Consider the following 21,576-nt stretch of genomic DNA (forward strand, 5'->3'; position numbering starts at 1 on the left):
TGATAACGATGCTGCTAAGGAGAGGGGGTAAAAGGAAGACCATCTTCGACCGTCATAAACGGCTGGTCTTTGAAGTAATTTATTGAGCACCCCTTTGCTGGGCATATCCCTATCCTCCTTGGCACACTTACTCGTGGTTTACGAGGATTATGCCATTTTCCACTGCATTGTGTTTCAGTGATTTTTATTGATATTGTAGTGACCCATTTTTACATTTTGCTTGTTACATTAATGACTCTTTCACTTTGGGTGGAAGCATTAATCTGCTAATGGTTTTATATTATCATTCTGATGTGGAGCAAAGAAGTGGGTAATGAATGATACGCTTATTGATGTCTTGATCCAATTTTTAGGGACTTCCTTACCAAAACCTTGAATGAAATTGCTAGCACTACACGTAAAAAAAAATTCTCGTTCTTATTTGACTTTGATATCATAAAATATGTACCAAACACTAACAGATCTGGTTAACCTTTGCATATATCATTTTGTTCCATATTTATTATGTTTGAGTGCCAACGGCATTAGTTGAATGTTTCGGATACGTTTATTGTGTTGGGAGCAAGTTCTCCCGCATTCCGTTTTTGTCCTTGACATCTTCCAAGGCCAGAAGCAATCAGCATCAATAATTTATGTGATATAAGTACGTTGATTCTTCTGGGAAACACTTATTGAATATGTTCTTTGGCAGTAAACCAAATGAACGTAGACTTCAAGTTAGTATGAACAAGAAGAGTTGGTCTCATTTTGAAATCATTGAAATGTCGACGAAACAATGGGTTAGGGAATAGGGAGAAAACTCTTGAAGTCTACAGGTGTTTAAAAAGTAATAAAATCGCAATTGTGATCTAACATCAGCGTGAAAAGTGACTTGACGGAAATAGAATACCCATATACAGGCAATGTGGTTGAATAACTCCAGCAATTCGTTTGATGAAAACATATGCCCAGGACTTTTGAAACAACATAAATGATTCGGGTCTTGCAGATAGGTCTGGACAAATTTACCATTGTCCACATTAGTATCTATCTTTTAAATCACGGTCCCTTTTTTTAAAATCTGTGCTGAAAATAGAATTGTCAGGTTGGCGTTCTAACAATACCCGTTTTGGTGTAGGATCATAATGAACCACTGGAATATGGATTGGAACGTGGATGCTAGGGTAGAGAATTGATATTTCGGAATCAAGTCAACCCATTGGGTATTTGTTATCTTCTTATGAGACTAAGTTATGTCCCCTCAGAGTTCACTGCTTAACTCTACATAAAAGGAACGATCTTCTGTTAATTGGTTACATTATGTGCCTTATTATGTACTGAGCTTAGATAGAGCATAACTTTTGATCTAGTTGTTCGTTTGAGCTAAAAATTGAAATGCATGATTAAAGTAACATGTGGACCGTCTCATTTGAAGGAAAGCGCAATGCGTTCCCTAGCCTCTAAAATGTTACTTCTTACCCTTAGCCATAGAGTACTTAACGATCATAAAGTCCTCTATGGTTGAGCTAATGACAGCAGCAAACGAAGCCCATAATAAATGCGTTTTGACAGGCTTAGTCTGAACTTTGATACAAGTTGGGATAGTAAAGCATCCATTCGTTTGTGATTTGTTGAAGGAGTTTTTTTTGCTTTTTTTCTGCAAGGCCCATTCAAGACACTTGAATTCCTTTTATATTTACTTTAATTCCTAAAGCTGCCAAAGGTGTTTAGGGCTTATGTGGTGCAGTTTTTAACATCAAAATTTCCGACGAAGGTGGAATACTCATTTATCACTAGGTCAATTAAAAACAGGTAGGTCTACATCAATATAGATTGAAAAACTCATTTCAGGAATATTGTTTGCTCACAAAGCATTATCACCCGGTTGATATTTCGCTTTCTTTCTAGTTACTCTTTACGAATTCTCATGATCACATGTTCCTCAGATTTTGGAGACGGATTTGCATGTTTTCACAAGGAACTGGATGGAAGGTAGAGGCTTCAATAAGTAGGGAAAGGGGAAAATATTAAGGAAATAGTAAAGAGTTCTACTTCTTTACTTTTGATTGAGCGTTTACTTCATCATGGCATGAAATCAGCGCTCTATAATGGCGACCCTCACCTGCATCTTTGGAGATGGCAATTTTGACTTTACAGTTGTAGGCAAGCGGTAATACATGAAAGACAAAATGTCATGCTTCTTCGACGGGCTGCAAACCTTGAAGTCCCCGTGTACATAACTCTTTTAACATGAAACATTATTATAAACATACCTAAAAGTTAAGTATAATTCGCCTACCTAAAGGTGTAAATAACATGTCTTATAATTGTATTCAATAGAGGTCTGTTTATATTTAATGTTTTTTCGGACTTCCTTACCGGTACTTGGATTGGAATTCCAGTAGTTCAAGACGAAAAATTAATTCATTTTACTCGACTTTTATTTTCATACATTATTTGATCGACCAACGAATTAGAAATGGCTGATCTGGCCAACCCTTGAATTAAAGTTTGATCAGGAATTTTAGTAAAACACTTAAGTCTTAGTCCGACTTGAATCTTGTTACTGGATCAACACCTACAAACGCCCTACGAACATCTGAAGGCAGCAAATTGAACAAGGAAGGAGCCCGAGAAAGAAGAGATTTGGACTTCATTGTTTGAACTAGCCTGGATTATCGAGGGCTTGAAGGTGCTCTCAAAACGCATGTGAAGCCTCTACGGTCACTACAATTGACCCTAAATCACCTTTGCAATATTCGAAGTGAGAGAAATCGGCCCATAGTTACTGGGGAGCGACTTATCTGCCTCTTTGAAAATTTGAACAACATAAGCTAGCTTCAGAGAAGAGGGGAACTTTCCTTAAGCCAAGATGCAACGCATCAGGTAGGAGAAAACAGGAGCAAGAACCTGTGAGCATTTCATCAGAAACTGAGATGTCACACCATTAGGGCCAGGAGAACTTGCAAGCCTCAAGTCCCTTATGGCCTCTAAAACATCTTGATCTGTGACTACAAGATCATCTAAACGCTCAACTTGACAAAGGTGTTTCATCTTTCTCTTAGAGTATGCATTAGAGATAAATGCCTTTAGGCTTGACCTCTCCTCTTGAACTACTCCACTTTACTTTACAACTGATCAGTCTCAATGGAGGCCTTAATTTTACTTTGAATCAACTCCAACTTTCTTTGAAGGCTAGCCACAACTGCTGGATTCAAATTGCTCTGGAGCCTTTTTGCTAGTTTGCAACTCTTTTTGAACAAATTCTTCCTATGCTTTGGAATTTTAGACTGTACCTCGCGTTGTGGAACACATTCAGAGATTGCTAGAAAGGGAACAGACGTCCTCAAAAACTAGAATCATTTTGTCTTAGGCTACATCAATGGACGATTCCTTTTTCAGCATTGAAGTGAGGTCAAGATCCCCTAACCTTTCGGTAATCAACGGCCAATGTTCATCTTTGAACTTGAACCTAGCCAGACCGACCTTTTTGGCCGGTCTTACTATAGAGCACGCCGGCTTTTGAGTAACGGTCGACCCTATCTCAGGAACATGATGATCTGACAGATTATAGGTGTCACATGGACCACGGACTTCTAGAGATATGGACTGCAAACGGAAGCAAAAATATCCTATCTCCTAAACCGCTCATTTTATTCCAAATAACCAGTTCATACGACCACAAGGTCTTTTTGAATAGATGAACTCAGCCAAGTTTGAGACCAAACCTATGCTTAGGGAACTCAGGAGACATGTTCAAAGTTATGTAGTAAACACTACATAATATTTGAATTTTCGGCCTGCTTTTGGTCAGCTACATAAGCTTTTGACAACATAACTTTGAAACGATCGACTTTGCATGCAAATGATATAAAATTGACCTACCGTTAATTGAGGAGATCTACGTTTCGTATTTTATTACTTTAATTCAAAAAGTGGCTAAGAGTGGCTATGACCAAGAGTAGGCCGATTTGCCGGGAAGCTCGTTCGCAGTCCATATTCCTAGAAGTCCGTCCCATGGACGTACTGGATCAGATCAGGGTCATGGGAAAAAACAAGTCGAGAACGCTATTCACTCTGGTGGCTACACCAACATGCTGAGAGAGATTGAGCAAGATCGCAAATTCTTCCAGCTTTTCGAACGACTGAGATGACGATTTCGAAATGGGAATATACCCATCTGGACTAAGCTCCCATTCTATACAGATCTGCAATGCTAGCCGGAAAATTGAAGTCCCCCAACAATGAATACCTTTGAGCAAACTGACTGGTCCAACTCATGTCCTATGAATTAGCTAAATATTGAAAAATATCCATTTCGAGAAAAAATATGCCTTAATACATTTTCAAAATGAATAAATATAACTAGCGAAATATTACTGGAATCTATTGAAAAGAACCCCTTTCGCCTTTTTTTTACTAACCAATGCATTGTGATACCTGCCCTTCGAAGTTCTAAGAGTTAAGAGAAAATACCAAGTTTTCATAATTCGCTTAGTGCTCAAAATTCGAGCCCCAAATACCGTGCGAGTTTTCTTTGATAAAAGGATTCATTTTTGTCCAAAAGGTCCTAACTCATCAATCCGGAATGAGTCAATTTCAGCGCTGACATTAATTGAGCATTGACATGATTGAGCTGCAAATAGGATCAACATGGCGGCCAAAACAGGGAAATATGTATGAAAATATGTATGATTCCACTCTCTAGTACAGTATTAATTCCTTTTCACTTTGGATTGAAGTTCTCCTTCCTCTTGATCTCTGCATGCTTCTTCCACAATTCGTGCGCTCTCAGCTCTCTCCGTCCAGTTTCGCCATTTCGCAGGACCCCATGGTCTAACTAACATACTGTGTGTAGCTGATGAACTGATGATGCAAGAGAGCATTGACAGTTCGCGTTTGCTTCCCAAACATGACCCTTTGGAACTTTGGATTGGATTATTCGGCTGATTAGCACGATTCACTGCACTGCTTGCCGACCGAGTCGCAAGAAGGCTCTTATCTCGAGTTCATCCCCAATCCTCAAATTGGAGTACTGGTGCAGGCCCGAGGTCTCGAGGTCCCGAGGCTAACTCCGATTTGACATAGTTCCAACATGATCCGTGCTCTGTCGAAAATCACTCGGTCCGTGGCCATGACCGTGACTTCCATCATGTTATTCTTGCCCCAGGCTTTTCTACGTCATCTCCGATGGCTTCAACTCACATTATTTGCTCAGAACTTGGATGGTCAGGTAGGTAAACATGTCTCATTCTTCCCTGGTTTCCTTTGTCATACAGCCTTTCCATTTGGTTTCCTTCAGGTGGTCCTCATCACGGGTGCTTCCCAAGGGATCGGTCGAGCACTGGCTCATGAACTGTACGGAGCCGGATGTCGATTGATCCTGGCCTCGAGGAATGTGGAAGCCTTGGAGGAACTCAAACAAGAGCTCTTGCAATCCTCAGATGTGAGCAGGGCACATATTTTGTAATCGACATCGTTCATCATTTGACAACCAATAGAGTACACGCGAAGATTGTTCATTTTCGTACCTTAGAAGAGTCCCATCCGGATCCCCTGTGCGGTGCAGTTGGATTTGGCCGATCACGGATCTTTCAAGGAGAAAGTGGAGGAGATTGAGGGCATCAGTGGCCCCATCGACATCCTCATTAACAATGCGGGCATGTCGAGTCGGAGCAGTGTCATTGATATGTCGATCCACACCTTGAAGGCAGTCATGGATGTCAACTTTATCGGGACCGTCGAACTTACCCGCGGTTCGACCCAATTTCCGTGTCCATTAATACATATATTGGAAATATTTCTTCTCTTAATAAGTTCATAGTTCTTTTCCAGAGTTTTTGCCGCATTTCCTGAAGCGGAAAAAAGGTCACATCGTGAATATCACCAGTATCCAGAGTTATTTGGCGGTCCCGCATCGTTGCGCCTACAGTGCCTCGAAACACGCCCTGTTGGCCTTCACGGATACCTTGCGAGCTGAGGTGGCGCAGACAGGCATTTCTGTCAGTTCGATTAGCCCGGGTTATGTGAATACCAATATCGCGAAGAACTCGTTGAATGGCGATGGGACCAATTACGGGAGTAAGGCCAATAACATGATACCCCCATACCCTTTTAGACGTGTCAAGAAATGAAGGGATAATGGCGCTGGTTGTTTAGCCAGAAAACCATGGAAAGGGGATTCTCTCTTGAATGGGAAATTGGTTGGAGGGAAATTATTCCACCGCCTGAGTTCCTCAAAGGCTCTTTTGTGAACGAGAACTGAATTTGTTCGTTGGAAAGTTAGGAAACAATTCTTTGATGCTTGAAAATTATGAGCGTGTTAATGCACCCAAAGTGATGGAACTTTCACTTAGAAACGGCAAAGTTTTCCGGCAATCGTCGCATAAAACCCCCCCAAAACGGCTTAAAAGATTTTCACCCAGAGAAATTAAACGTATCTGGAGTAGATTTTTATCCAGTCTCCTTATTATTTGAAGCACTTTCCTCTTCAGAGATAACAATTCCAATAAAAAAAAGAAAATGCTAAATTTCTTTCCCTCAAATCTAGTTGTCCGCTTCATATTTTTTGTTCGTGTACCCTTCGAACATGTATTTTGCGCCTTTCAGGATTCGATAAGGCCAACTTGGACGGTTATTCCGCTGAAGAGATGGCCGCTCTCATCAAAAGTTCCATTCAGCTCCGAGAAAATGAGGTTTTGATCGCTCCTCCAATCCACCGATTCGCCACGTTTCTTCGCTTTGTTTGCCCGTCTCTGTTCGCTTTGATCATGGCCAGAAGAGCCATAACGACGGACCCAAAACTGACTAACGCTTCAACCAAGCAGGATTGAGAAGAGTTCCTCCTTTTACCTTGCTCGCTGAACAGGCATAAAACACAGATCATTACTATTTCATACATCGCAGTTGTGGCATCTTAAGTGTAGTAAATGTCAGGAAAGTAATCTGTATTTGCTTAAAGAGTCAATAACGACAGCACACGGTGCTAAAAAAATTGATAAAAGGACGAAAATCGCATAAAAACGATGGTAAAAGACACGGCAAGAAGCTCAACCCAAAAATTACCACACGATTTGAAGAGAAATATCTTATCACAGTTATTAGTATTATGAATCGACTCTAAATCACGGCTCTAAATCATGTTCTCAATCATAGATTGAGCACTACTTTAGCCACATTTGCATGGGAATCCGTGAAACGATATCCGATCCGGATTTTCATCAAATTCCCATAGGTCTGAATGTAATTGGCGTGGGAGGCTGGGGTTTGGCTTCTCTGGGCACCATTTCTAGGGCAAGAGGAAGCGGGGGGGGATATCACTGGGTCACCAATGGAGTAGACGATTTCGAGGCCGATGATTGAAGAAGCTCCTGGATCTGAGTCTTGTACATCTCCTTTACATCTTGCAAATCGAGACGAAGCTCTTCCGCTTCCTCAACTTTTTCACCATACATCTAAAACCACCGAAAAAAAAAACCAAATGAGAACCCTTTAGGCAGTTTGGTTCAATTTGTGGCATTCCTTTATCAAAGAACTCCAACCTAAACAATATTTTTCCCGGAAGGCACTTGGTGATGAGCCAGAGGGAAATTCTTTGACTAGTGCGAGTCTAAGGTTTCATTTCAAAATTCCACGCTTTCGAGTTATTGTGGGAAATGTATGACGTTGACATTAATGCCAAGGGTAGACTCGCCGAAAAAAAAAACTTGGACATTGCGCCATTTATCCTTATTCCTTTGACAGTTAACTTTCCACAAACGTGAAGGATGCATTGCTTAAAATTTTGCTCTTTTTGTCGACCATTCACTTCTTACATGAAACAATTTCTATTTGACAAGTTCTGCCATTTTGATCAAGGTAATGGATAAAATTGTGACTGAGAGGTGTCAAAAAATGCACTCTCAAAAGGTCTTGCCAACCCTTCAAAGTTTGAAAATGTTCGACTTTTGAGATCGAGAAAAAGACGGACTAGTTCCTGCCACTCTTTCTCATCATGGCCTCTTCGATCCGTTCTATCCTAAGCCTTTGGGGAAATGAGCTAACCTCGCTCTCAACTGCGGCACGACCGCCATGACCACTAACTAGCATATTCATGATGTTACCATGAAGCTTACCGTTAGCATTGTTTGGTACTTTGCCTCGGTTTCTTGGTACAACCGTTTCATTTCCTTGAGCTCCAAATCGAGAGTCTCATACGATTCCACTTTCTGAGTGAGCCGACTCACTTCCAAGTTCTGATTATCTCGGGCTCGCTCCAGATTGCCCAATTCCATCTGCATTTGGATCACTTCCCCGTCTCTTTGTTTCAATTGGGCTTGCAAATTCTCGACCAAAGCAGCCGTAGAGCTGGTCTGGCGCATGGTATCGTACAAGTTTGAACTCCCTCCGATGGCATTCCGCATCACAGACGCGGAGTCAAAGACCTCGTCCTTGAAAACAGAGAAAAGCAGTATGAGGATTATTCTTTTCAGGTACCAATGGCGGTGATTGCACCCAAAACTTGAGGGTCTCTTTGGCAAAGAGCTTGCAAGGAGAGAAAAAAAGGTCGTGCGAAATGCGGAGGATGAATTTGCACCCAAAAAGGTTGGAAATTCGTGACAAGTCCCAAGAAAATCAACCAGGCTTTTGTGTTTGGTGCATTGGACAAGATGTTCCTTTGCAACCCTGGATCCTGTTTTACACATTTTAACTTACAGATGCGGAGAGTATGGAAGTCGACGAGTTCTTGTGGGGATGTTTCTAGAATTTCCACAATGACTTTAGTTTCCATTAATCAAGGTTGACGGGCAATGGCAGAGTTCAAATGTAAAGCGAGCGATTTGCAATGCCCTCAGTTTACTCAATAGCATTTGACAACCAAAAAAAAAAGGACTTTGGGAGATTGAGATCAAACTAATCAACAAAAACAATTAAAAGTTAACTGGTATATGAAAAAAAAACGTTTTGTAATTTTGTTTAAAACACCTAGAGCCCGTCAATTCAGACGAAAATGAGCACAGAAAAAGAAAAAAAAACCGATTTGACTTACCGGCCACATATCGGAATAGGACCCATTGACGGAAAGGTGTGATAATGAAGGCGAAGGTGACGAGCAAGTGGATCGGACCAGGTCCAATTCGGCTTGAATTTCCTTGACCTTCCGCTCTCTTTCCTTCAATTGCTCTTGAATATGGATGAGCTTCCTCTTCTCGGCTTGTAGGTCTTGACGCTCCGTGTCTAGAGCCGCTTCGAGGAAGTCCTTCTCACGTTTGAGTTCATGGATCTCATCCGAGAGAGACTTTTTCATAGTTTCTGACAGGGTCGAGCTCTTGACGTTTAAGTGCTCTAATTGCTGCCGCTTGGTCAGCTCCTCCTCATATTTGACCTCAAGGTTGGTCTTTTCCTTACTCACATTATTTAACTTGGACTCTAGAGCGGCTGATTTGGAGGAGAGATGCATGTACTGTTCAGATGCGGTTCGCTCACGTTCTTGGGCCGCGGCTAATTGGATTGAGGCTTGTTGAAGCCTGTCAGAGAGACTCCTTTCCACCCTTTCGCTTGAGGATTGGGATTCATTTAGACTGGCTTGGAGGGATTCAATTTGTCTTAACAAAGGTCGAGTGGCGGCCGAGACACTGGCCGACAACTCCTCGTGGCGATTTTCAGATTGCTCCAGACGCTGCATCAAATCTTCCCGCTCCCGCCGCAATTGATCGTCTTTACGGGCCGTGATGCGTTCTTCGTCGACCAATGAACTTCGCAGTTCATCGATTTGACGGTAGAGCGAGTCTTTTTCAGTCCGGGACTGATCTTGGAGCTCTCGGAGCTGTTCCTGCAGGGCTTGTTTAGCTGCCATTTCTCGACTGAGTGCCATTTCTTGAGCTTCGCCTTCTTTTTCGAGGAGACCACGCTTGAGTTCGGCCATTTCTCGATAAGCTCCTTCCAAGCTCGTTTTTAGTCCATTCACTTTTTCGTTCGCATCTTCCAATTCAGATAGCACTTTCTTGTGCTCATCTTCCCATTTGGAGTTGGCACTGGTGAGGTTTTGAATGGCTTCGATTTGCTTGGATTCTACCTCATCTTTGGCTTTGAGGCTCTTCTTCAATCGGTCAGCCTCGGTAGTTTTCTCTTCCAAATTGGTTTTCAGTTGCTTGATCTCTTTTTCATTGGCCTTTTCCTTCACCCGTAACTTCTTGATAATTTCACCATGTTTTCCAACTTGCACCGAAAGCTTTTGTCCCTCGGCCCGCAAATCCTCGATGATTTCATCTTTCTCACTCATCAGCGAGTTCAATTCATTTTCTGACATCACGGACGAAGAGCTTTTCTTTAATTTCTGAAAAGAAGTCGCCATGATCTTTTCCAAACTTGCTTGAAACCACCAATAGCCTTTGAACCTACCTTATTCTCTTCCAGATATGAATCCTTTTCGGCCATCACTCGTTGAAGTTTATTTTCTAGGGTTGCCAATCGTTGTGTCAGATCATCGTTGGAAGCATTGGACTCGACAAGTTTGGCATTGACCTTCATGGCCTCTTTGATTTGACTGAAAATAAAAGCCGTTCCACGTCCATGTTCCGTAACTCGATTGGACCTGCTTTTCAACACACCTGTTCAAATCGACATTCTTTTCCTGCAGCTCCATATTAGCTCGACTCAGTTCGACCATTTTGAATTCACGGACTTCGAGCACATCGTTCATTTCCGTCAACTTTCGAAGCAACCGATCGATCTCGGCATTCGCATTGCCCTCTTCCGTCGAGCCCGAACCCGAATGTTCCGATCCACTTCGTTTGTGACCTAGGATGAAAGGTCAAAAAATGAGAGAAATGAAATGAAAATCGGAATGCGGCCATGAATAGTTCAAGGATTACGAATGGCGAGAAGCGGACTTACCCCGAGAGGTCAAATCCAGACTGGCATGAGGAGGTTGGCTGCGTTTCGGACTGGGCCAACCGCGATGTCCGCCCCCNTTCTTTTCCTGCAGCTCCATATTAGCTCGACTCAGTTCGACCATTTTGAATTCACAGATCGGAAGAGAAGCGGACTTACCCCGAGAGGTCAAATCCAGACTGGCATGAGGAGGTTGGCTGCGTTTCGGACTGGGCCAACCGCGATGTCCGCCCCCACCGTTGGGACAAGCAATGACTTCAATATCGGAGCTTGTGGCATTGGTTTCAAACTCATCGCCCGAGGTTTGGCCACTAGTCGGGAACGAGAAGTTTTTCATCACTTCATAGCTCTTCGACGACGAGGTATCACTGGGTCGTTCGGAATTGTTGTCCACCATGGCCTCAGCCATCAAATTGGACACACCGGATTGGGTCTCCTCCGCCTCCGGTTCCTTGGGCGCCTCCCAACCTTTGAGCGTTTCCACTAGTCGGGAACGAGAAGTTTTTCATCACTTCATAGCTCTTCGACGACGAGGTATCACTGGGTCGTTCGGAATTGTTGTCCACCATGGCCTCGGCCATCAAATTGGACACACCGGATTGGGTCTCCTCCGCCTCCGGTTCCTTGGGCGCCTCCCAACCTTTGAGCGTTTCCACGCTCATTTCTTGCGAGCTCAACAACGGGGTGGGCAAGGCACTCGAGTCAGACGAGGCCTCGCCCACGGACAGAACGGCGGGCGAGACGCGGCCCGTCTCCGACCAGAGCGACCCCGAGCACGGCTCGACTTCTAGCTCGGCTTGGCTCACCTCGGTCATGACGGCCGAACCGCTTCCAGAGGTAATCGAGGCCACCGAGGCCACCGAGGCCACGTCATCGGCCAGAGGCCCGGGTTGGGCACTTATAACGGGCGCGGGCTCCGTTTGGGACCCACTGGCAGCCGTGGGCGCTTGAGTCACCGGGTGCTGGACCGTGGGGGGCAGGGGAGCCGTCTGGGCCGAGGCCGGCGGTGCCTCGAAGAAGGACCCGGTGAAGGAGCCCCATAGCTTGGCCGAGGATTCCTTGACCGATTGTCGCATGAACTCGGACGAGGCCGACGTGATAGAGGACGAGCGCGAGGACGAACGGGACGACCCGGGGGGCGGGCCATTCTCGGCCGTAAGGCCCGGCCCAGACGACGAGGCTGACGGGGCCGGTGAGAGCGAGGGGTTAGACGGCTTGGCCTCGTTGGATTCGATGTCCAGCGCTTTGTCGATGGTCTTCTGCGCCTCGGTCAAGGCCGATTTGGCCATGGAGGTCAAGTGGTTGGTGTTCAACCACGAAGAGGCCATGGTGGGCACGGATTCGGTCATGGACTGACGGACGGACTGACGGACTGACTCCTAGTCTGGCACCGCCCGCCCACTAACTGACCCGGGAGACGGAGAGCGTGAGCTACCCGCTCAGCGGCTCCTTAGACCGGGATGAGGTCGGGACTGGTCATCCATTAACAATCGCAATTGACACTGCCCACTTTCTTCCGAATATCAATTTCAAGCTGGAAGCTTCACAATTAGGTTTGACTTCAGACGAGAAAAATAAGGCGACTTTAATTGAGGGTGACCCAAGACTCTGTCCTCGATAAAACGACCCGTCAGATCGTTGGTAGACTACCTAGCCAGAAGAAGACAAATCCATCCAGAACAATGAATGACATTTTTATTGGTGGTGGTTTATAGGCGTTTTGAAAAGGGAACAATAAGTATAGCAAAACTGAAAAAGTAGCTCGAGTCCCATAGATGAGGAAAAGACGTCACCCAGACAGTCAGGCCAGTGGGTGATGTCAGCAGTGATGTCAGCAATCCGCACCTAGCGACCTCTGTTGTGAATTATCGTTCATCCTAACTGTGCCCTCTATGCAATAAAAAGACAAACCCACCAATGAGTCAATGAGTTCACATCAACTTTCTTTCAGCCTTATTTTGATAACCTTCCTGGCAAGAAAATAAAAGGACTCCGAATTAAAGACAAACTATCGTTAGAAATACAATATGCCGATATTCTGCTATGAAAACACTTCATACGAATCTCACGATATGAATACCGCCTATCTATGATACCGCCATTTAAGTTGCCCATCAAAATACGTACATGTGTGGAGGTTGTGTTCGTTATGGTGTCGGGTCAATGCAATGAATCTGTGGGTCCGAAATTGGATGAAAGGCTCAGATGTATGCAATTAAATTATTCTCTTTACAGTCCTGGCCGTGATTTCATCCACTTAAGTACATACAGTCATTCATGACGTGACACCCATGTGTATTATGTTTGAAGGATTCCATTACACCTTTAACCTCTAAACTTTATTCTTGCAACTTTGAACAATCGTCACATTTCCATGACACTGTTTGGCCAGAAACTCATGTTTCCCTCTCCTCAGGAGGTCATTTAAGATTTGCATGCATGTCTCAGTTTTATGAGTGGTTATTTCCATTACTTTTGATCAAAAGCAATGAATTAAAAATTAGCGAACTTAACTTCTCCCTGTCGTGCCCCATCAACTCTTGAAAGGTTCTCTTTTGGCCTAACGATGCCCATCACTGCAGCCAGCTTGCTAGACTTTAGACTCGAGCTCCGACTCAAGCCAGACAAATTGAAGTACTTTGTGCATTAAATCGTTTCTTGTTCAGTCCTAGCATGCTAAAACATATTTTCAATGTGTACAGTGTCATACTAAACTCTTCTATTAGGGGAACTTTTCAAACTCTATAGAGATCTAGGAAGAGATGAAATAGGGCCAGACTCTGCTACGGAGATACATATCACTCTTTAGGAACCTTGCACAAGGCCTGTGCACAAAGTCCTCCAATTCTGTCTAAATATCACTTGATTCTCTTGGACACTTGTCGCGTAGTGGTAAAGGAGTCGTGCTCAATTTTTTTGAATAAAGTGTGTTTGTTGCAAACTTTTTGGCACGTCATTAGGACACAATTATTTGATACTGACTTTCTTCACTCATCTTTCATAGCCGCAAATCCTTTGCCACGGCTATTACATGTAATTTTGATAAATCAGGAATCCTGATACGTAATCTTTTCGAATGAAACGTCAGCATGTAGCAGGTTGAATACGAAATGTTTCTTTCATTTAATCCAGTAAGGCACCTCTCCTGGCGCCCTGCGTATGACAGAGGACACCATGAATACACACACACTTCCATGTTTATACACGGTGTTCAAAAAGCCCTATCGAGTTTCCAGGGAAATTCCCAAACACAGATTGGCATTATTCTACCTCGAAAAGTCATAAGGAACAACTATGATTTAATTGCTTTATGGAGTTCTAGCCCGCATAAAAAACTTACACAACTAAAAACGTCAAAAAACTAAAATTTTCAAAAATTTACTCAATGTAAATTGGGAGCAAACTTGGTTAGTTCTTGAATATAAATCATGATATTATCTTTTTGACTGTTACTTAGTTTCATGGGATTTAGTGGTCCAAATTTCATCGTTTTTCACCCCAAAATGCCCCAGTTATATGTTAATTCAATTTCCCAAAGAATTCATGTCGATTTTCATTATCACAAAAGTGAAAGATTATTTTTCTTTTTCTTGCATAGTCTCACAACAGCTAAAAATGCTACATATTATGTCACTTAAGACACACTAAAAGTGTAATCCTTGAAAATCATCATGTCTACACTTAGTTACGCGTTCAGTTCAATTCTGAAGACAATGCATGCAACAGACAATGTTATAGACTTTGTTGTCTCTTGAAGACTTCGTTGAAACTGATTAAAAATAGCTTTTTAAGACTTCGTTGAGGTTTGTGAAATTTTCAGTGACCGCTCAAATAATTGTCTCTGGGACGGCTCTAAAATAAATTTTCAAAAATCTGCTTTTTTTGGAAGAATTTATATATGGTTGTATAAGGTTTTAAGTTATTTTGAAGTTTTGCAAAAAAACGAAAAATAATCGCTCATTTTTAATAATTTGGGAAATTAAATTAACATACAACGGGAGCATTTTGGAGCAAAAAGCGATGAAATTTGCAACACCAAGTCCCATGAAACTAAGTAACTGTCAAATAGATAATATAAGTATTCATGTTCAGGGGCTAACAAAATGTGCTCCTAATTATGTATCTTTTTTGTATTGGCTAGAATTCCATAGAGCAATAAAATCAAAATTGTTCCCCATGATTTTTTGATGTAGAAAGCTGCCAAAATGTGTGGGTGGAATTTCCGTCAAAACTTTAAAGGGTATTTTTACCACTGTGTATAGGCTTGTCTGTCTACCGTGTAGATGCCCACAAACGCATGTATGTAGGGATCCTCTACTACAAGAGCAGACAGGAGCAGCCGACTCAAAGCCTAATGTAGGCCTGAACTTAGTCAGCATACCAGTCCAGCTACACTCAGCGAATTAGCGTACACAGTACACACATAAGCACTCATGTTCATCGACCTATCAATGACTAACATGGAAACCCATCGAACTCCAACCACGTATCCAGCCTTCTAATCCAGTCCGTCAGCATTGGCCGTCCTGCCTGGCCGATCGACCTTTGAACCGTGATTCGGGGCATCTCGGCCACATCATCTCCTTTTCTTCATTCGTCCATCCACTCAATCCGAAGATAAGTGACGTACGTATACTAGACACACGCACTTTCATGCACGTGGGTGGAGGAAACTGAAGTAAGTCTGAAGACTATGGCGCGGTGGATGGCGGTTTTATGGCTATTATCAGTGACCGCAAGGAACGTAGATAAGGCATGAAGCGAGGCCGTTGAGGGAGGGAGGGAGTATTTTCACGTGATCTGAGGTCCCGAGGTGGAGCTGGGGTTCACCACATTCATGGTGGGCCTGGGAGTATCAGGNACCCATCGAACTCCAACCACGTATCCAGCCTTCTAATCCAGTCCGTCAGCATTGGCCGTCCTGCCTGGCCGATCGACCTTTGAACCGTGATTCGGGAGCTGGGGTTCACCACATTCATGGTGGGCCTGGGAGTATCAGGCGCTCTCTATTCAGCTAGTCGATCCATTGGCTGCCCTGGGCTTTCACGACTCATAGCCACTCCTACTCCGTCGCTGATCACGCCCAGGCCGTTCAGTATGGCCGTCCAGCCTCCGGTGCGGGTCCAAGGTCAGGTGGTCCAAGGTTTTGGACGAGGCTCCAAGGAATTGGGCATTCCCACGGGTAAGTGCTCTTGAGGGGCTTTCGTTGTAGCCGTAAATAAGTGTCAGGTTGGATATTGTAGCGAACTTCTCGGAGGAGGTTATTGAACGTCTCCCCACGGCCATGGACACGGGCATTTATTACGGTTGGGCTCGGATCGATCAGGGCGATATCTATAAAATGGTCATGAGCGTGGGCTGGAATCCGTATTATAAAAATGAAAAGAAGTCGATGGTGAGTGAAAACTGAAATCTTAGGCCAGGTACATAGTAACGAAAGTTCGCTTTTATTAGGAAACGCATATCATTCATGATTTCGACGAGGATTTTTATGGATCTTGGCTGCGGGTCATTGTGTCGGGTTACATTCGACCTGAAGAAAACTACAATTGCCTGGGTAAAAATCAAGATGAAAGTGGCTTACACTTCTAAAACCACCATTCATTTTCTATCCTTGACTTGCAGACGATTTAATTCATGCCATCCGGAATGATATCGCCACGGCTGAGCGTGAATTGGAGAGTCCCTCTCAATTATTACTCAAAACTGACGCTTTCCTGACAGACCCGGTGGATACCAATCAATCTTGACCCTGAATATGCTTGACTAGACGAAATTTAGTAACCGTTTCGTGTGATGAGCGCCGAGCGCCTGTGTCTTTTTGTCACAAATAAAGCAATGTTATGGACCAGTATTCATGTCATGGGAGCACCAAGGTTTTTTTGGTCACATTTGATGACGCCCTCCTCCCAATTCAAAATCAAATTATGGGTATAATAAGAATTCCTCAATTTTTCATACGTTCTTATCCAGCGTTAAGCATCAGATCGTACCTCAAAACAGATTATAATGAACATCTAAATAACAAGTCGGGTCAACACTAAGTGATGGAATGTTGGTGCGATGAATGGTTCTGGGACACGGTTCATGGCAAATCGTCGCCGGGATTGGGAATGGCTTGGCTAAAAAAGAGCGACAAGTGATGTTAATATCAATTGCCTTATCAAATCCAACTCCTCTTCTTCGACCTTCGTACCTCGGATCACATGTAAAACCCATGGTCAAGGCGTACCGGATGCCCGAGGTCACCCGCTCCACATGATGCTTGTTTTCAATCCCAGACGTGAAGGCTGATACGCGACCCATGCGTGGCTCAATAGTTCTACAAAAGAAATCGATGAAGTCCCGTTTTATCGATAAGAATTTGGCGTAGCCATCTGACGATTTGGAACTTACCTGTTCATGTTGTCGTGGGCATCCACGAATACAAAGGAACCACCTTGAAAGTCGATGCCAAAATCGGTCAAGTAGAGCAAGGACGTGTAATGGAAACTGGGATAGGTCTCCTTATCAATATGAACGTGCCAATATTCGTCGTGGAGTGTTTGAGCCGGAGCGGCCGTGATCCGTGAGAAAAACGTCGGATGCGATAGGAACAAGTGGTCGTTATTCAGGCCAAAATGTTCGGCCACCGCCGCTTTCACCCGATCCTTCACCGACCTGTAAATGTAAACCAGCCCTCATGTCTATTCCGCCTATTCCAGTGGCATTGGGCAGCGTCGCGTCATCCTTACTTATACACCTCGAATTCCGAGCGTGTGAAGAGATCGGGGTAGACTTTATAGACATTGATAAATGCTTCCCCTTGGGACAGGGCTCCTGAGTGCAGGTCTAAGATCGAGGCTCCGCCCGAGGAACCGCCTTGGGCTAAGCCTTTCTTAGCCAATGCCAAGATGGCCTCCGTTTCGGATTCTTGGAGTAGGTCATCCATGATCACTCGCCCACATTTTCGTGGCAAGCAATCTGCAATGAATCATCGCTTTTCCTTAGCCTTGTCCATATCAGCCCGTTTCGGGGCGTGTCCAAATGGTTGTTACCTTTGCTTCCGACTTTCTCGATATCTTGGCGATATGAAGGCGTACAGACCGAGTTTTGGTATCGTTTGCTCTCCAGGACCTCGCTCTGCTTGGCCATGATGGTATTGGTCTGGCCAGTTTTGGCCGTGTAGTACAAGATCATGGCGATAGCCCCAATGGTGACCATGCGGGTCCATTGTTTGTGCGAAAGAGCCGCTCCTTTGTCACTCGTTTCCGGACTGATCCGCTTGATTAATCTATCCAGAAAAAAGTATGCTCAATAACCTCAACCCTTTTCAACCCGTGACAACGGTTAATCAATCTTACTTCGGATTATAACGACCGCTGAAAGGCGTGGCTGTTTTGGGACGAGCCGTAGCGGGACGCGAGGCCGTTCCTTCGACGGATGGGTCGGATTTGGCCGCTTGGCTCGAGCGTTGGGTCACCGTCATGATGGCCCAATCCCCACACGGGTATTATATATTATTATGACCAATATTAATCCTATGATTGAGACTCGGCGACCATCGATCCTTCTCTCGCGCTTGACACCTGGGACTATAGGTCCAATGGGAACTGAAATGGATGAACCAGCAAGAACCAGCGAACGAGTCCGTCCCACTTTTCCCAGGTAATTTCAGCCCACTACGAATCGATCGGGATTCCGGGACTTGAGACCATTCACTGGCCGACTGACTGTCGATGGGTGGCCGGCGAAAAAACTCATGACAGGACCAGACCCAACCAAAGGCAGCCCAACCGAGAGGACCGAGAGGACCGAGAGGACCAAGCGAGGCTAGATGGAGGCTGGAGAGAGCGCGAGTCACATGAGAGCACTGAGGTAGTACCGTACGAGGAATCAACACCAGGGTCCTTGAGACAGAGAGAGAGCCCTTCCAGGAATGGGAGAGATCACAGAAAACAAGAGAGGCCATGAACACGCAACAAAGAGACGACCTTTCATTCAACCTCTTAATTAGAACTTCTAATACTACTCAAAATGATAGTTTTGGAATGGCACACCTATTCAGCTTTCTTCTGATTCAAATGCAATAAAACATGATCATTCTTATTTGGAGGTCATTACTATGTTGAAGGTAGATGTGACTGCACTAGAAGATTCATTCTACGCCTGGGACGAAAAATCTGGCCTGGTTTCCACAGCAAAATCATGTATGTGGCACTCGAATTTTGAGCAAAACGCAGATTCTCAGAAATCATGCTCTTTATCCTTCAGATTCAGAGCCTGGCTATCACAGATGAAAAATCATTTTGAGCCATTTTCGACCACTTGTCGGAAAATGGCAGAAATTCACTTTCAAGTAGCTTTTAGACTCGGGACATCATTTGACTTGTAACCGGAAAGAGTACCATTCTAGTTGCACCGATTCCTGCATGTGCTCCTCTCTGTACGGGGAGAATGCCAATCCATATCATTTTCTTTATTTTTGCATCTAGTCAAAACCAAATTGATGCGATGTAAAGAGATTACATCGCCATAAAGTTCTACTACTAATGGGCAAACTCGACAAACGGGACATATTTGTTACTCGGCTACCCTCTGATGAAGGACGCCCCAGTGAAGCGATATTCCTACTCCGTCAGTCATCACACTCAACATTAATCATTACCTCACCCTCGGCAATGACCTCAAGGTTGAATCGGCTGGGATCGAACCATAGATAACTTCATATATGGTTTTCTATGGATCGAACCAGGGGTAGCAAATCGGAAATGAAGGTCTAAACGATTCCATGAAAAATTCCTCTTCCAGAACCCAAGAGGAGACCTCTCACAAAGTAGGGAACCGCCCTAACCAATATGCCACGCCTCCTCCGCCTTTCTAGATTTGTATTTACCGAATACATCAGATGCCATGTTTGGACACAATGACAACTTTTTTTTTTGGTTTCATGGCATTTCAAATTTTCAGAGAAGAGTTTTCCCTTAATTGCTGTTCTTGTCGCAATTATCGTTCCATGTCGTTTTTAAATTCGCATGTGACATTTTCCACAAGATAAAGATTCCAAAGCCTGTTTTAAGAACTACCAAGCAACATCGTTGCCCAATTATAAAATATATATTCTTATTCAATATTTCCTCCCACCTGAATTGAAGCAACATCAAGGAATATACTTCCCATCAACAATGCAGATCCAGAANAGATTTGTATTTACCGAATACATCAGATGCCATGTTTGGACACAATGACAACTTTTTTTTGGTTTCATGGCATTTCAAATTTTCAGAGAAGAGTTTTCCCTCAATTGCTATTCTTGTCGCAATTATCGTTCCATGTCGTTTTTAAATTCGCATGTGACATTTTCCACCAGATAAAGATTCCAAAGCCTGTTTTAAGACCTACCAAGCAACATCGTTGCCTAATTATAAAATATATATTCTTATTCAATATTTCCTCCCACCTGAATTGAAGCAACATCAAGGAATATACTTCCCATCAACAATGCAGATCCAGAAATATTCAATCATATTTGCAATCACGGTGGGTGTTACCTCCGTCCTGAACAGTTCTTTATCATTGGGTGAGATCGATTGCTGATCCAAGAGAGCACCTCTTCTTCTTCTTATCAGCCAGTCTTAATAACTGATCAGATTGATCAGACTCATCATCAGTCATCTTCATCCTATATCCCCTCTCAAACTAGGATCCAAAATATCTGCAGAGATTTTTGCGTGATTGTATTTCCAAAAGCCAAGCGCAGAAACAAACCTCTGGGGTCTGAGATTGGAAGGCCATTACTCAATTTCTTCCTTTTTTTTCCTCTTCCTTGCATCCACCGGCTCTTTTGGCTACTCCTTGAGGCATGTAAGAATCAAAGGGCCCATCGTATTTCCCTTATCCAATTCCTTCCACGTTGCATGTTCCCTGATTTAATGGCCAAGACATCGTTCGGTGTTCACTGTGCCTCAATGAACTTGGATTCACAAGGATTCAACTTCTCTTACTTTGGTACAAGCAAGGTTCAATGTATTGGAAACAAATGAAAATAACGACAACGAGGTGCAAACGATATTTTTCAAAAGAAACAATTACATGATCAAAATGGCAAGGGCTCCTAAGAAACTACAATGTTCGAAAAAGAAAATTGCTAGCGGCGTTCCAGTCCATTGAGCAAAATGATGCTTTAATTTTGGCTTCGCACTAGTTGTGCATTGCATCCACTGATATCGATCCCTGATTCTATAGCTCATTTGGATTGTCTTTTACAAGCCTCTTCCAATGATTGGTTAGTGATTTCTCTGGGAAACTTCATATCATTCGACGATTGGGTTTTTATTTCAAATTTTGAGCGCACGACTGGAAGGTCGAGTTCTCACGACGGGTTGTTCTTCTACAGATTGTGTATCGATTATCATTGTATTTAAAAGCAACATCTTTTGCAAATGAACAAGTGACTGAGGATCACCCTCCATGGTTGTGGAACACCCATGACTACCATAACGAAATCAGAGAGGTTATCGTTGGACGCTAGTATTGTTGTTGCGGTTGTTGTTGTTGTTGTTATTGTCGTCTTAGGAGCATTAGCTATAGTTGTTATGGAAGTACCCCGCATACTCATGGCTGTGTTTTAGACTTGGTTGAAATAAAGCACGCTGTCAGTTTAAGTTTTACGAGTACGAAGACCAATGATGACGAAAGGTAATCTCACGGCTCAAGACTATGGTGGGAGTCCGTTGACAATTATGT

The 21,576-nt window shown here is 43.6% G+C and overlaps 4 protein-coding genes across 5 annotated transcripts; 2 read left to right on the plus strand and 2 right to left on the minus strand.

The window, feature by feature from the left end:
• Window positions 1-4,845: 4,845 nt before the first annotated feature.
• Window positions 4,846-6,923, plus strand: LOC131878091 (dehydrogenase/reductase SDR family protein 7-like). 2 transcript variants are annotated; one of them, XM_059223991.1, is made up of 5 exons: window positions 4,846-5,212; window positions 5,282-5,425; window positions 5,516-5,735; window positions 5,815-6,060; window positions 6,589-6,923. In XM_059223991.1, exons 1-5 carry the CDS (start codon window positions 5,075-5,077, stop codon window positions 6,810-6,812), a joined length of 972 nt encoding a protein of 323 aa, XP_059079974.1. In that variant the 5' UTR covers window positions 4,846-5,074; the 3' UTR covers window positions 6,813-6,923. The 2 variants fall into 2 exon arrangements, with proteins under 2 accessions (XP_059079974.1, XP_059079982.1); XM_059223999.1 differs by having other exon boundaries at window positions 5,072-5,212; window positions 5,282-5,445.
• On the minus strand, window positions 6,912-12,439 carry LOC131878106 (TATA element modulatory factor-like). Its single transcript, XM_059224010.1, is given in 8 exon segments — window positions 6,912-7,433; window positions 8,094-8,408; window positions 8,674-8,718; window positions 9,008-10,294; window positions 10,360-10,504; window positions 10,569-10,758; window positions 11,011-11,333; window positions 11,335-12,439. Coding segments are annotated over 8 exon segments (3,309 nt in total). The 5' UTR covers window positions 12,201-12,439; the 3' UTR covers window positions 6,912-7,295.
• Window positions 12,440-15,222: 2,783 nt separating this feature from the next.
• LOC131881640 (riboflavin kinase-like) lies at window positions 15,223-16,705 on the plus strand. The gene is made up of 5 exons (XM_059228568.1): window positions 15,223-15,697; window positions 15,838-16,033; window positions 16,095-16,246; window positions 16,306-16,408; window positions 16,477-16,705. Exons 1-5 carry the CDS (start codon window positions 15,689-15,691, stop codon window positions 16,599-16,601), a joined length of 585 nt encoding a protein of 194 aa, XP_059084551.1. The 5' UTR covers window positions 15,223-15,688; the 3' UTR covers window positions 16,602-16,705.
• A 93-nt stretch (window positions 16,706-16,798) lies between these two features.
• Window positions 16,799-18,782, minus strand: LOC131881633 (2-oxoglutarate and iron-dependent oxygenase domain-containing protein 3-like). Its single transcript, XM_059228555.1, has 6 exons — window positions 18,195-18,782; window positions 17,889-18,124; window positions 17,586-17,814; window positions 17,248-17,511; window positions 17,048-17,173; window positions 16,799-16,973 (listed from the first exon to the last, which is right to left on the minus strand). The coding sequence occupies exons 1-6, from the start codon at window positions 18,317-18,319 to the stop codon at window positions 16,937-16,939; spliced, it is 1,017 nt and encodes a 338-aa protein (XP_059084538.1). The 5' UTR covers window positions 18,320-18,782; the 3' UTR covers window positions 16,799-16,936.
• Between the last annotated feature and the right edge of the window lie 2,794 nt (window positions 18,783-21,576).

The sequence above is a fragment of the Tigriopus californicus genome, chromosome 1 (assembly GCF_007210705.1).
Source record: "Tigriopus californicus strain San Diego chromosome 1, Tcal_SD_v2.1, whole genome shotgun sequence".
Taxonomy (NCBI): domain Eukaryota; kingdom Metazoa; phylum Arthropoda; class Copepoda; order Harpacticoida; family Harpacticidae; genus Tigriopus; species Tigriopus californicus.

Bases quoted from the DNA above. Each gene is read 5' to 3' on its own strand.
- LOC131881640 (XM_059228568.1), top strand. The intron at 16,034-16,094 runs GTAAGTGCTCTT...TGGATATTGTAG, and splicing joins GGAATTGGGCATTCCCACGG to CGAACTTCTCGGAGGAGGTT. The intron at 16,409-16,476 runs GTAAAAATCAAG...CTTGACTTGCAG, and splicing joins AGAAAACTACAATTGCCTGG to ACGATTTAATTCATGCCATC.
- LOC131878091 (XM_059223991.1), top strand. From the start codon at position 5,075: ATGATCCGTGCTCTGTCGAAAATCACTCGGTCCGTGGCCATGACCGTG. The intron at 5,213-5,281 runs GTAGGTAAACAT...GGTTTCCTTCAG, and splicing joins CTCAGAACTTGGATGGTCAG to GTGGTCCTCATCACGGGTGC. The intron at 5,426-5,515 runs GTGAGCAGGGCA...TTCGTACCTTAG, and splicing joins AGCTCTTGCAATCCTCAGAT to AAGAGTCCCATCCGGATCCC.
- LOC131881633 (XM_059228555.1), bottom strand. From the start codon at position 18,319: ATGACGGTGACCCAACGCTCGAGCCAAGCGGCCAAATCCGACCCATCC. The intron at 17,815-17,888 runs GTAACAACCATT...GATTCATTGCAG, and splicing joins CGAGAAAGTCGGAAGCAAAG to ATTGCTTGCCACGAAAATGT. The intron at 17,512-17,585 runs GTAAGGATGACG...TTACATTTACAG, and splicing joins TCGGAATTCGAGGTGTATAA to GTCGGTGAAGGATCGGGTGA.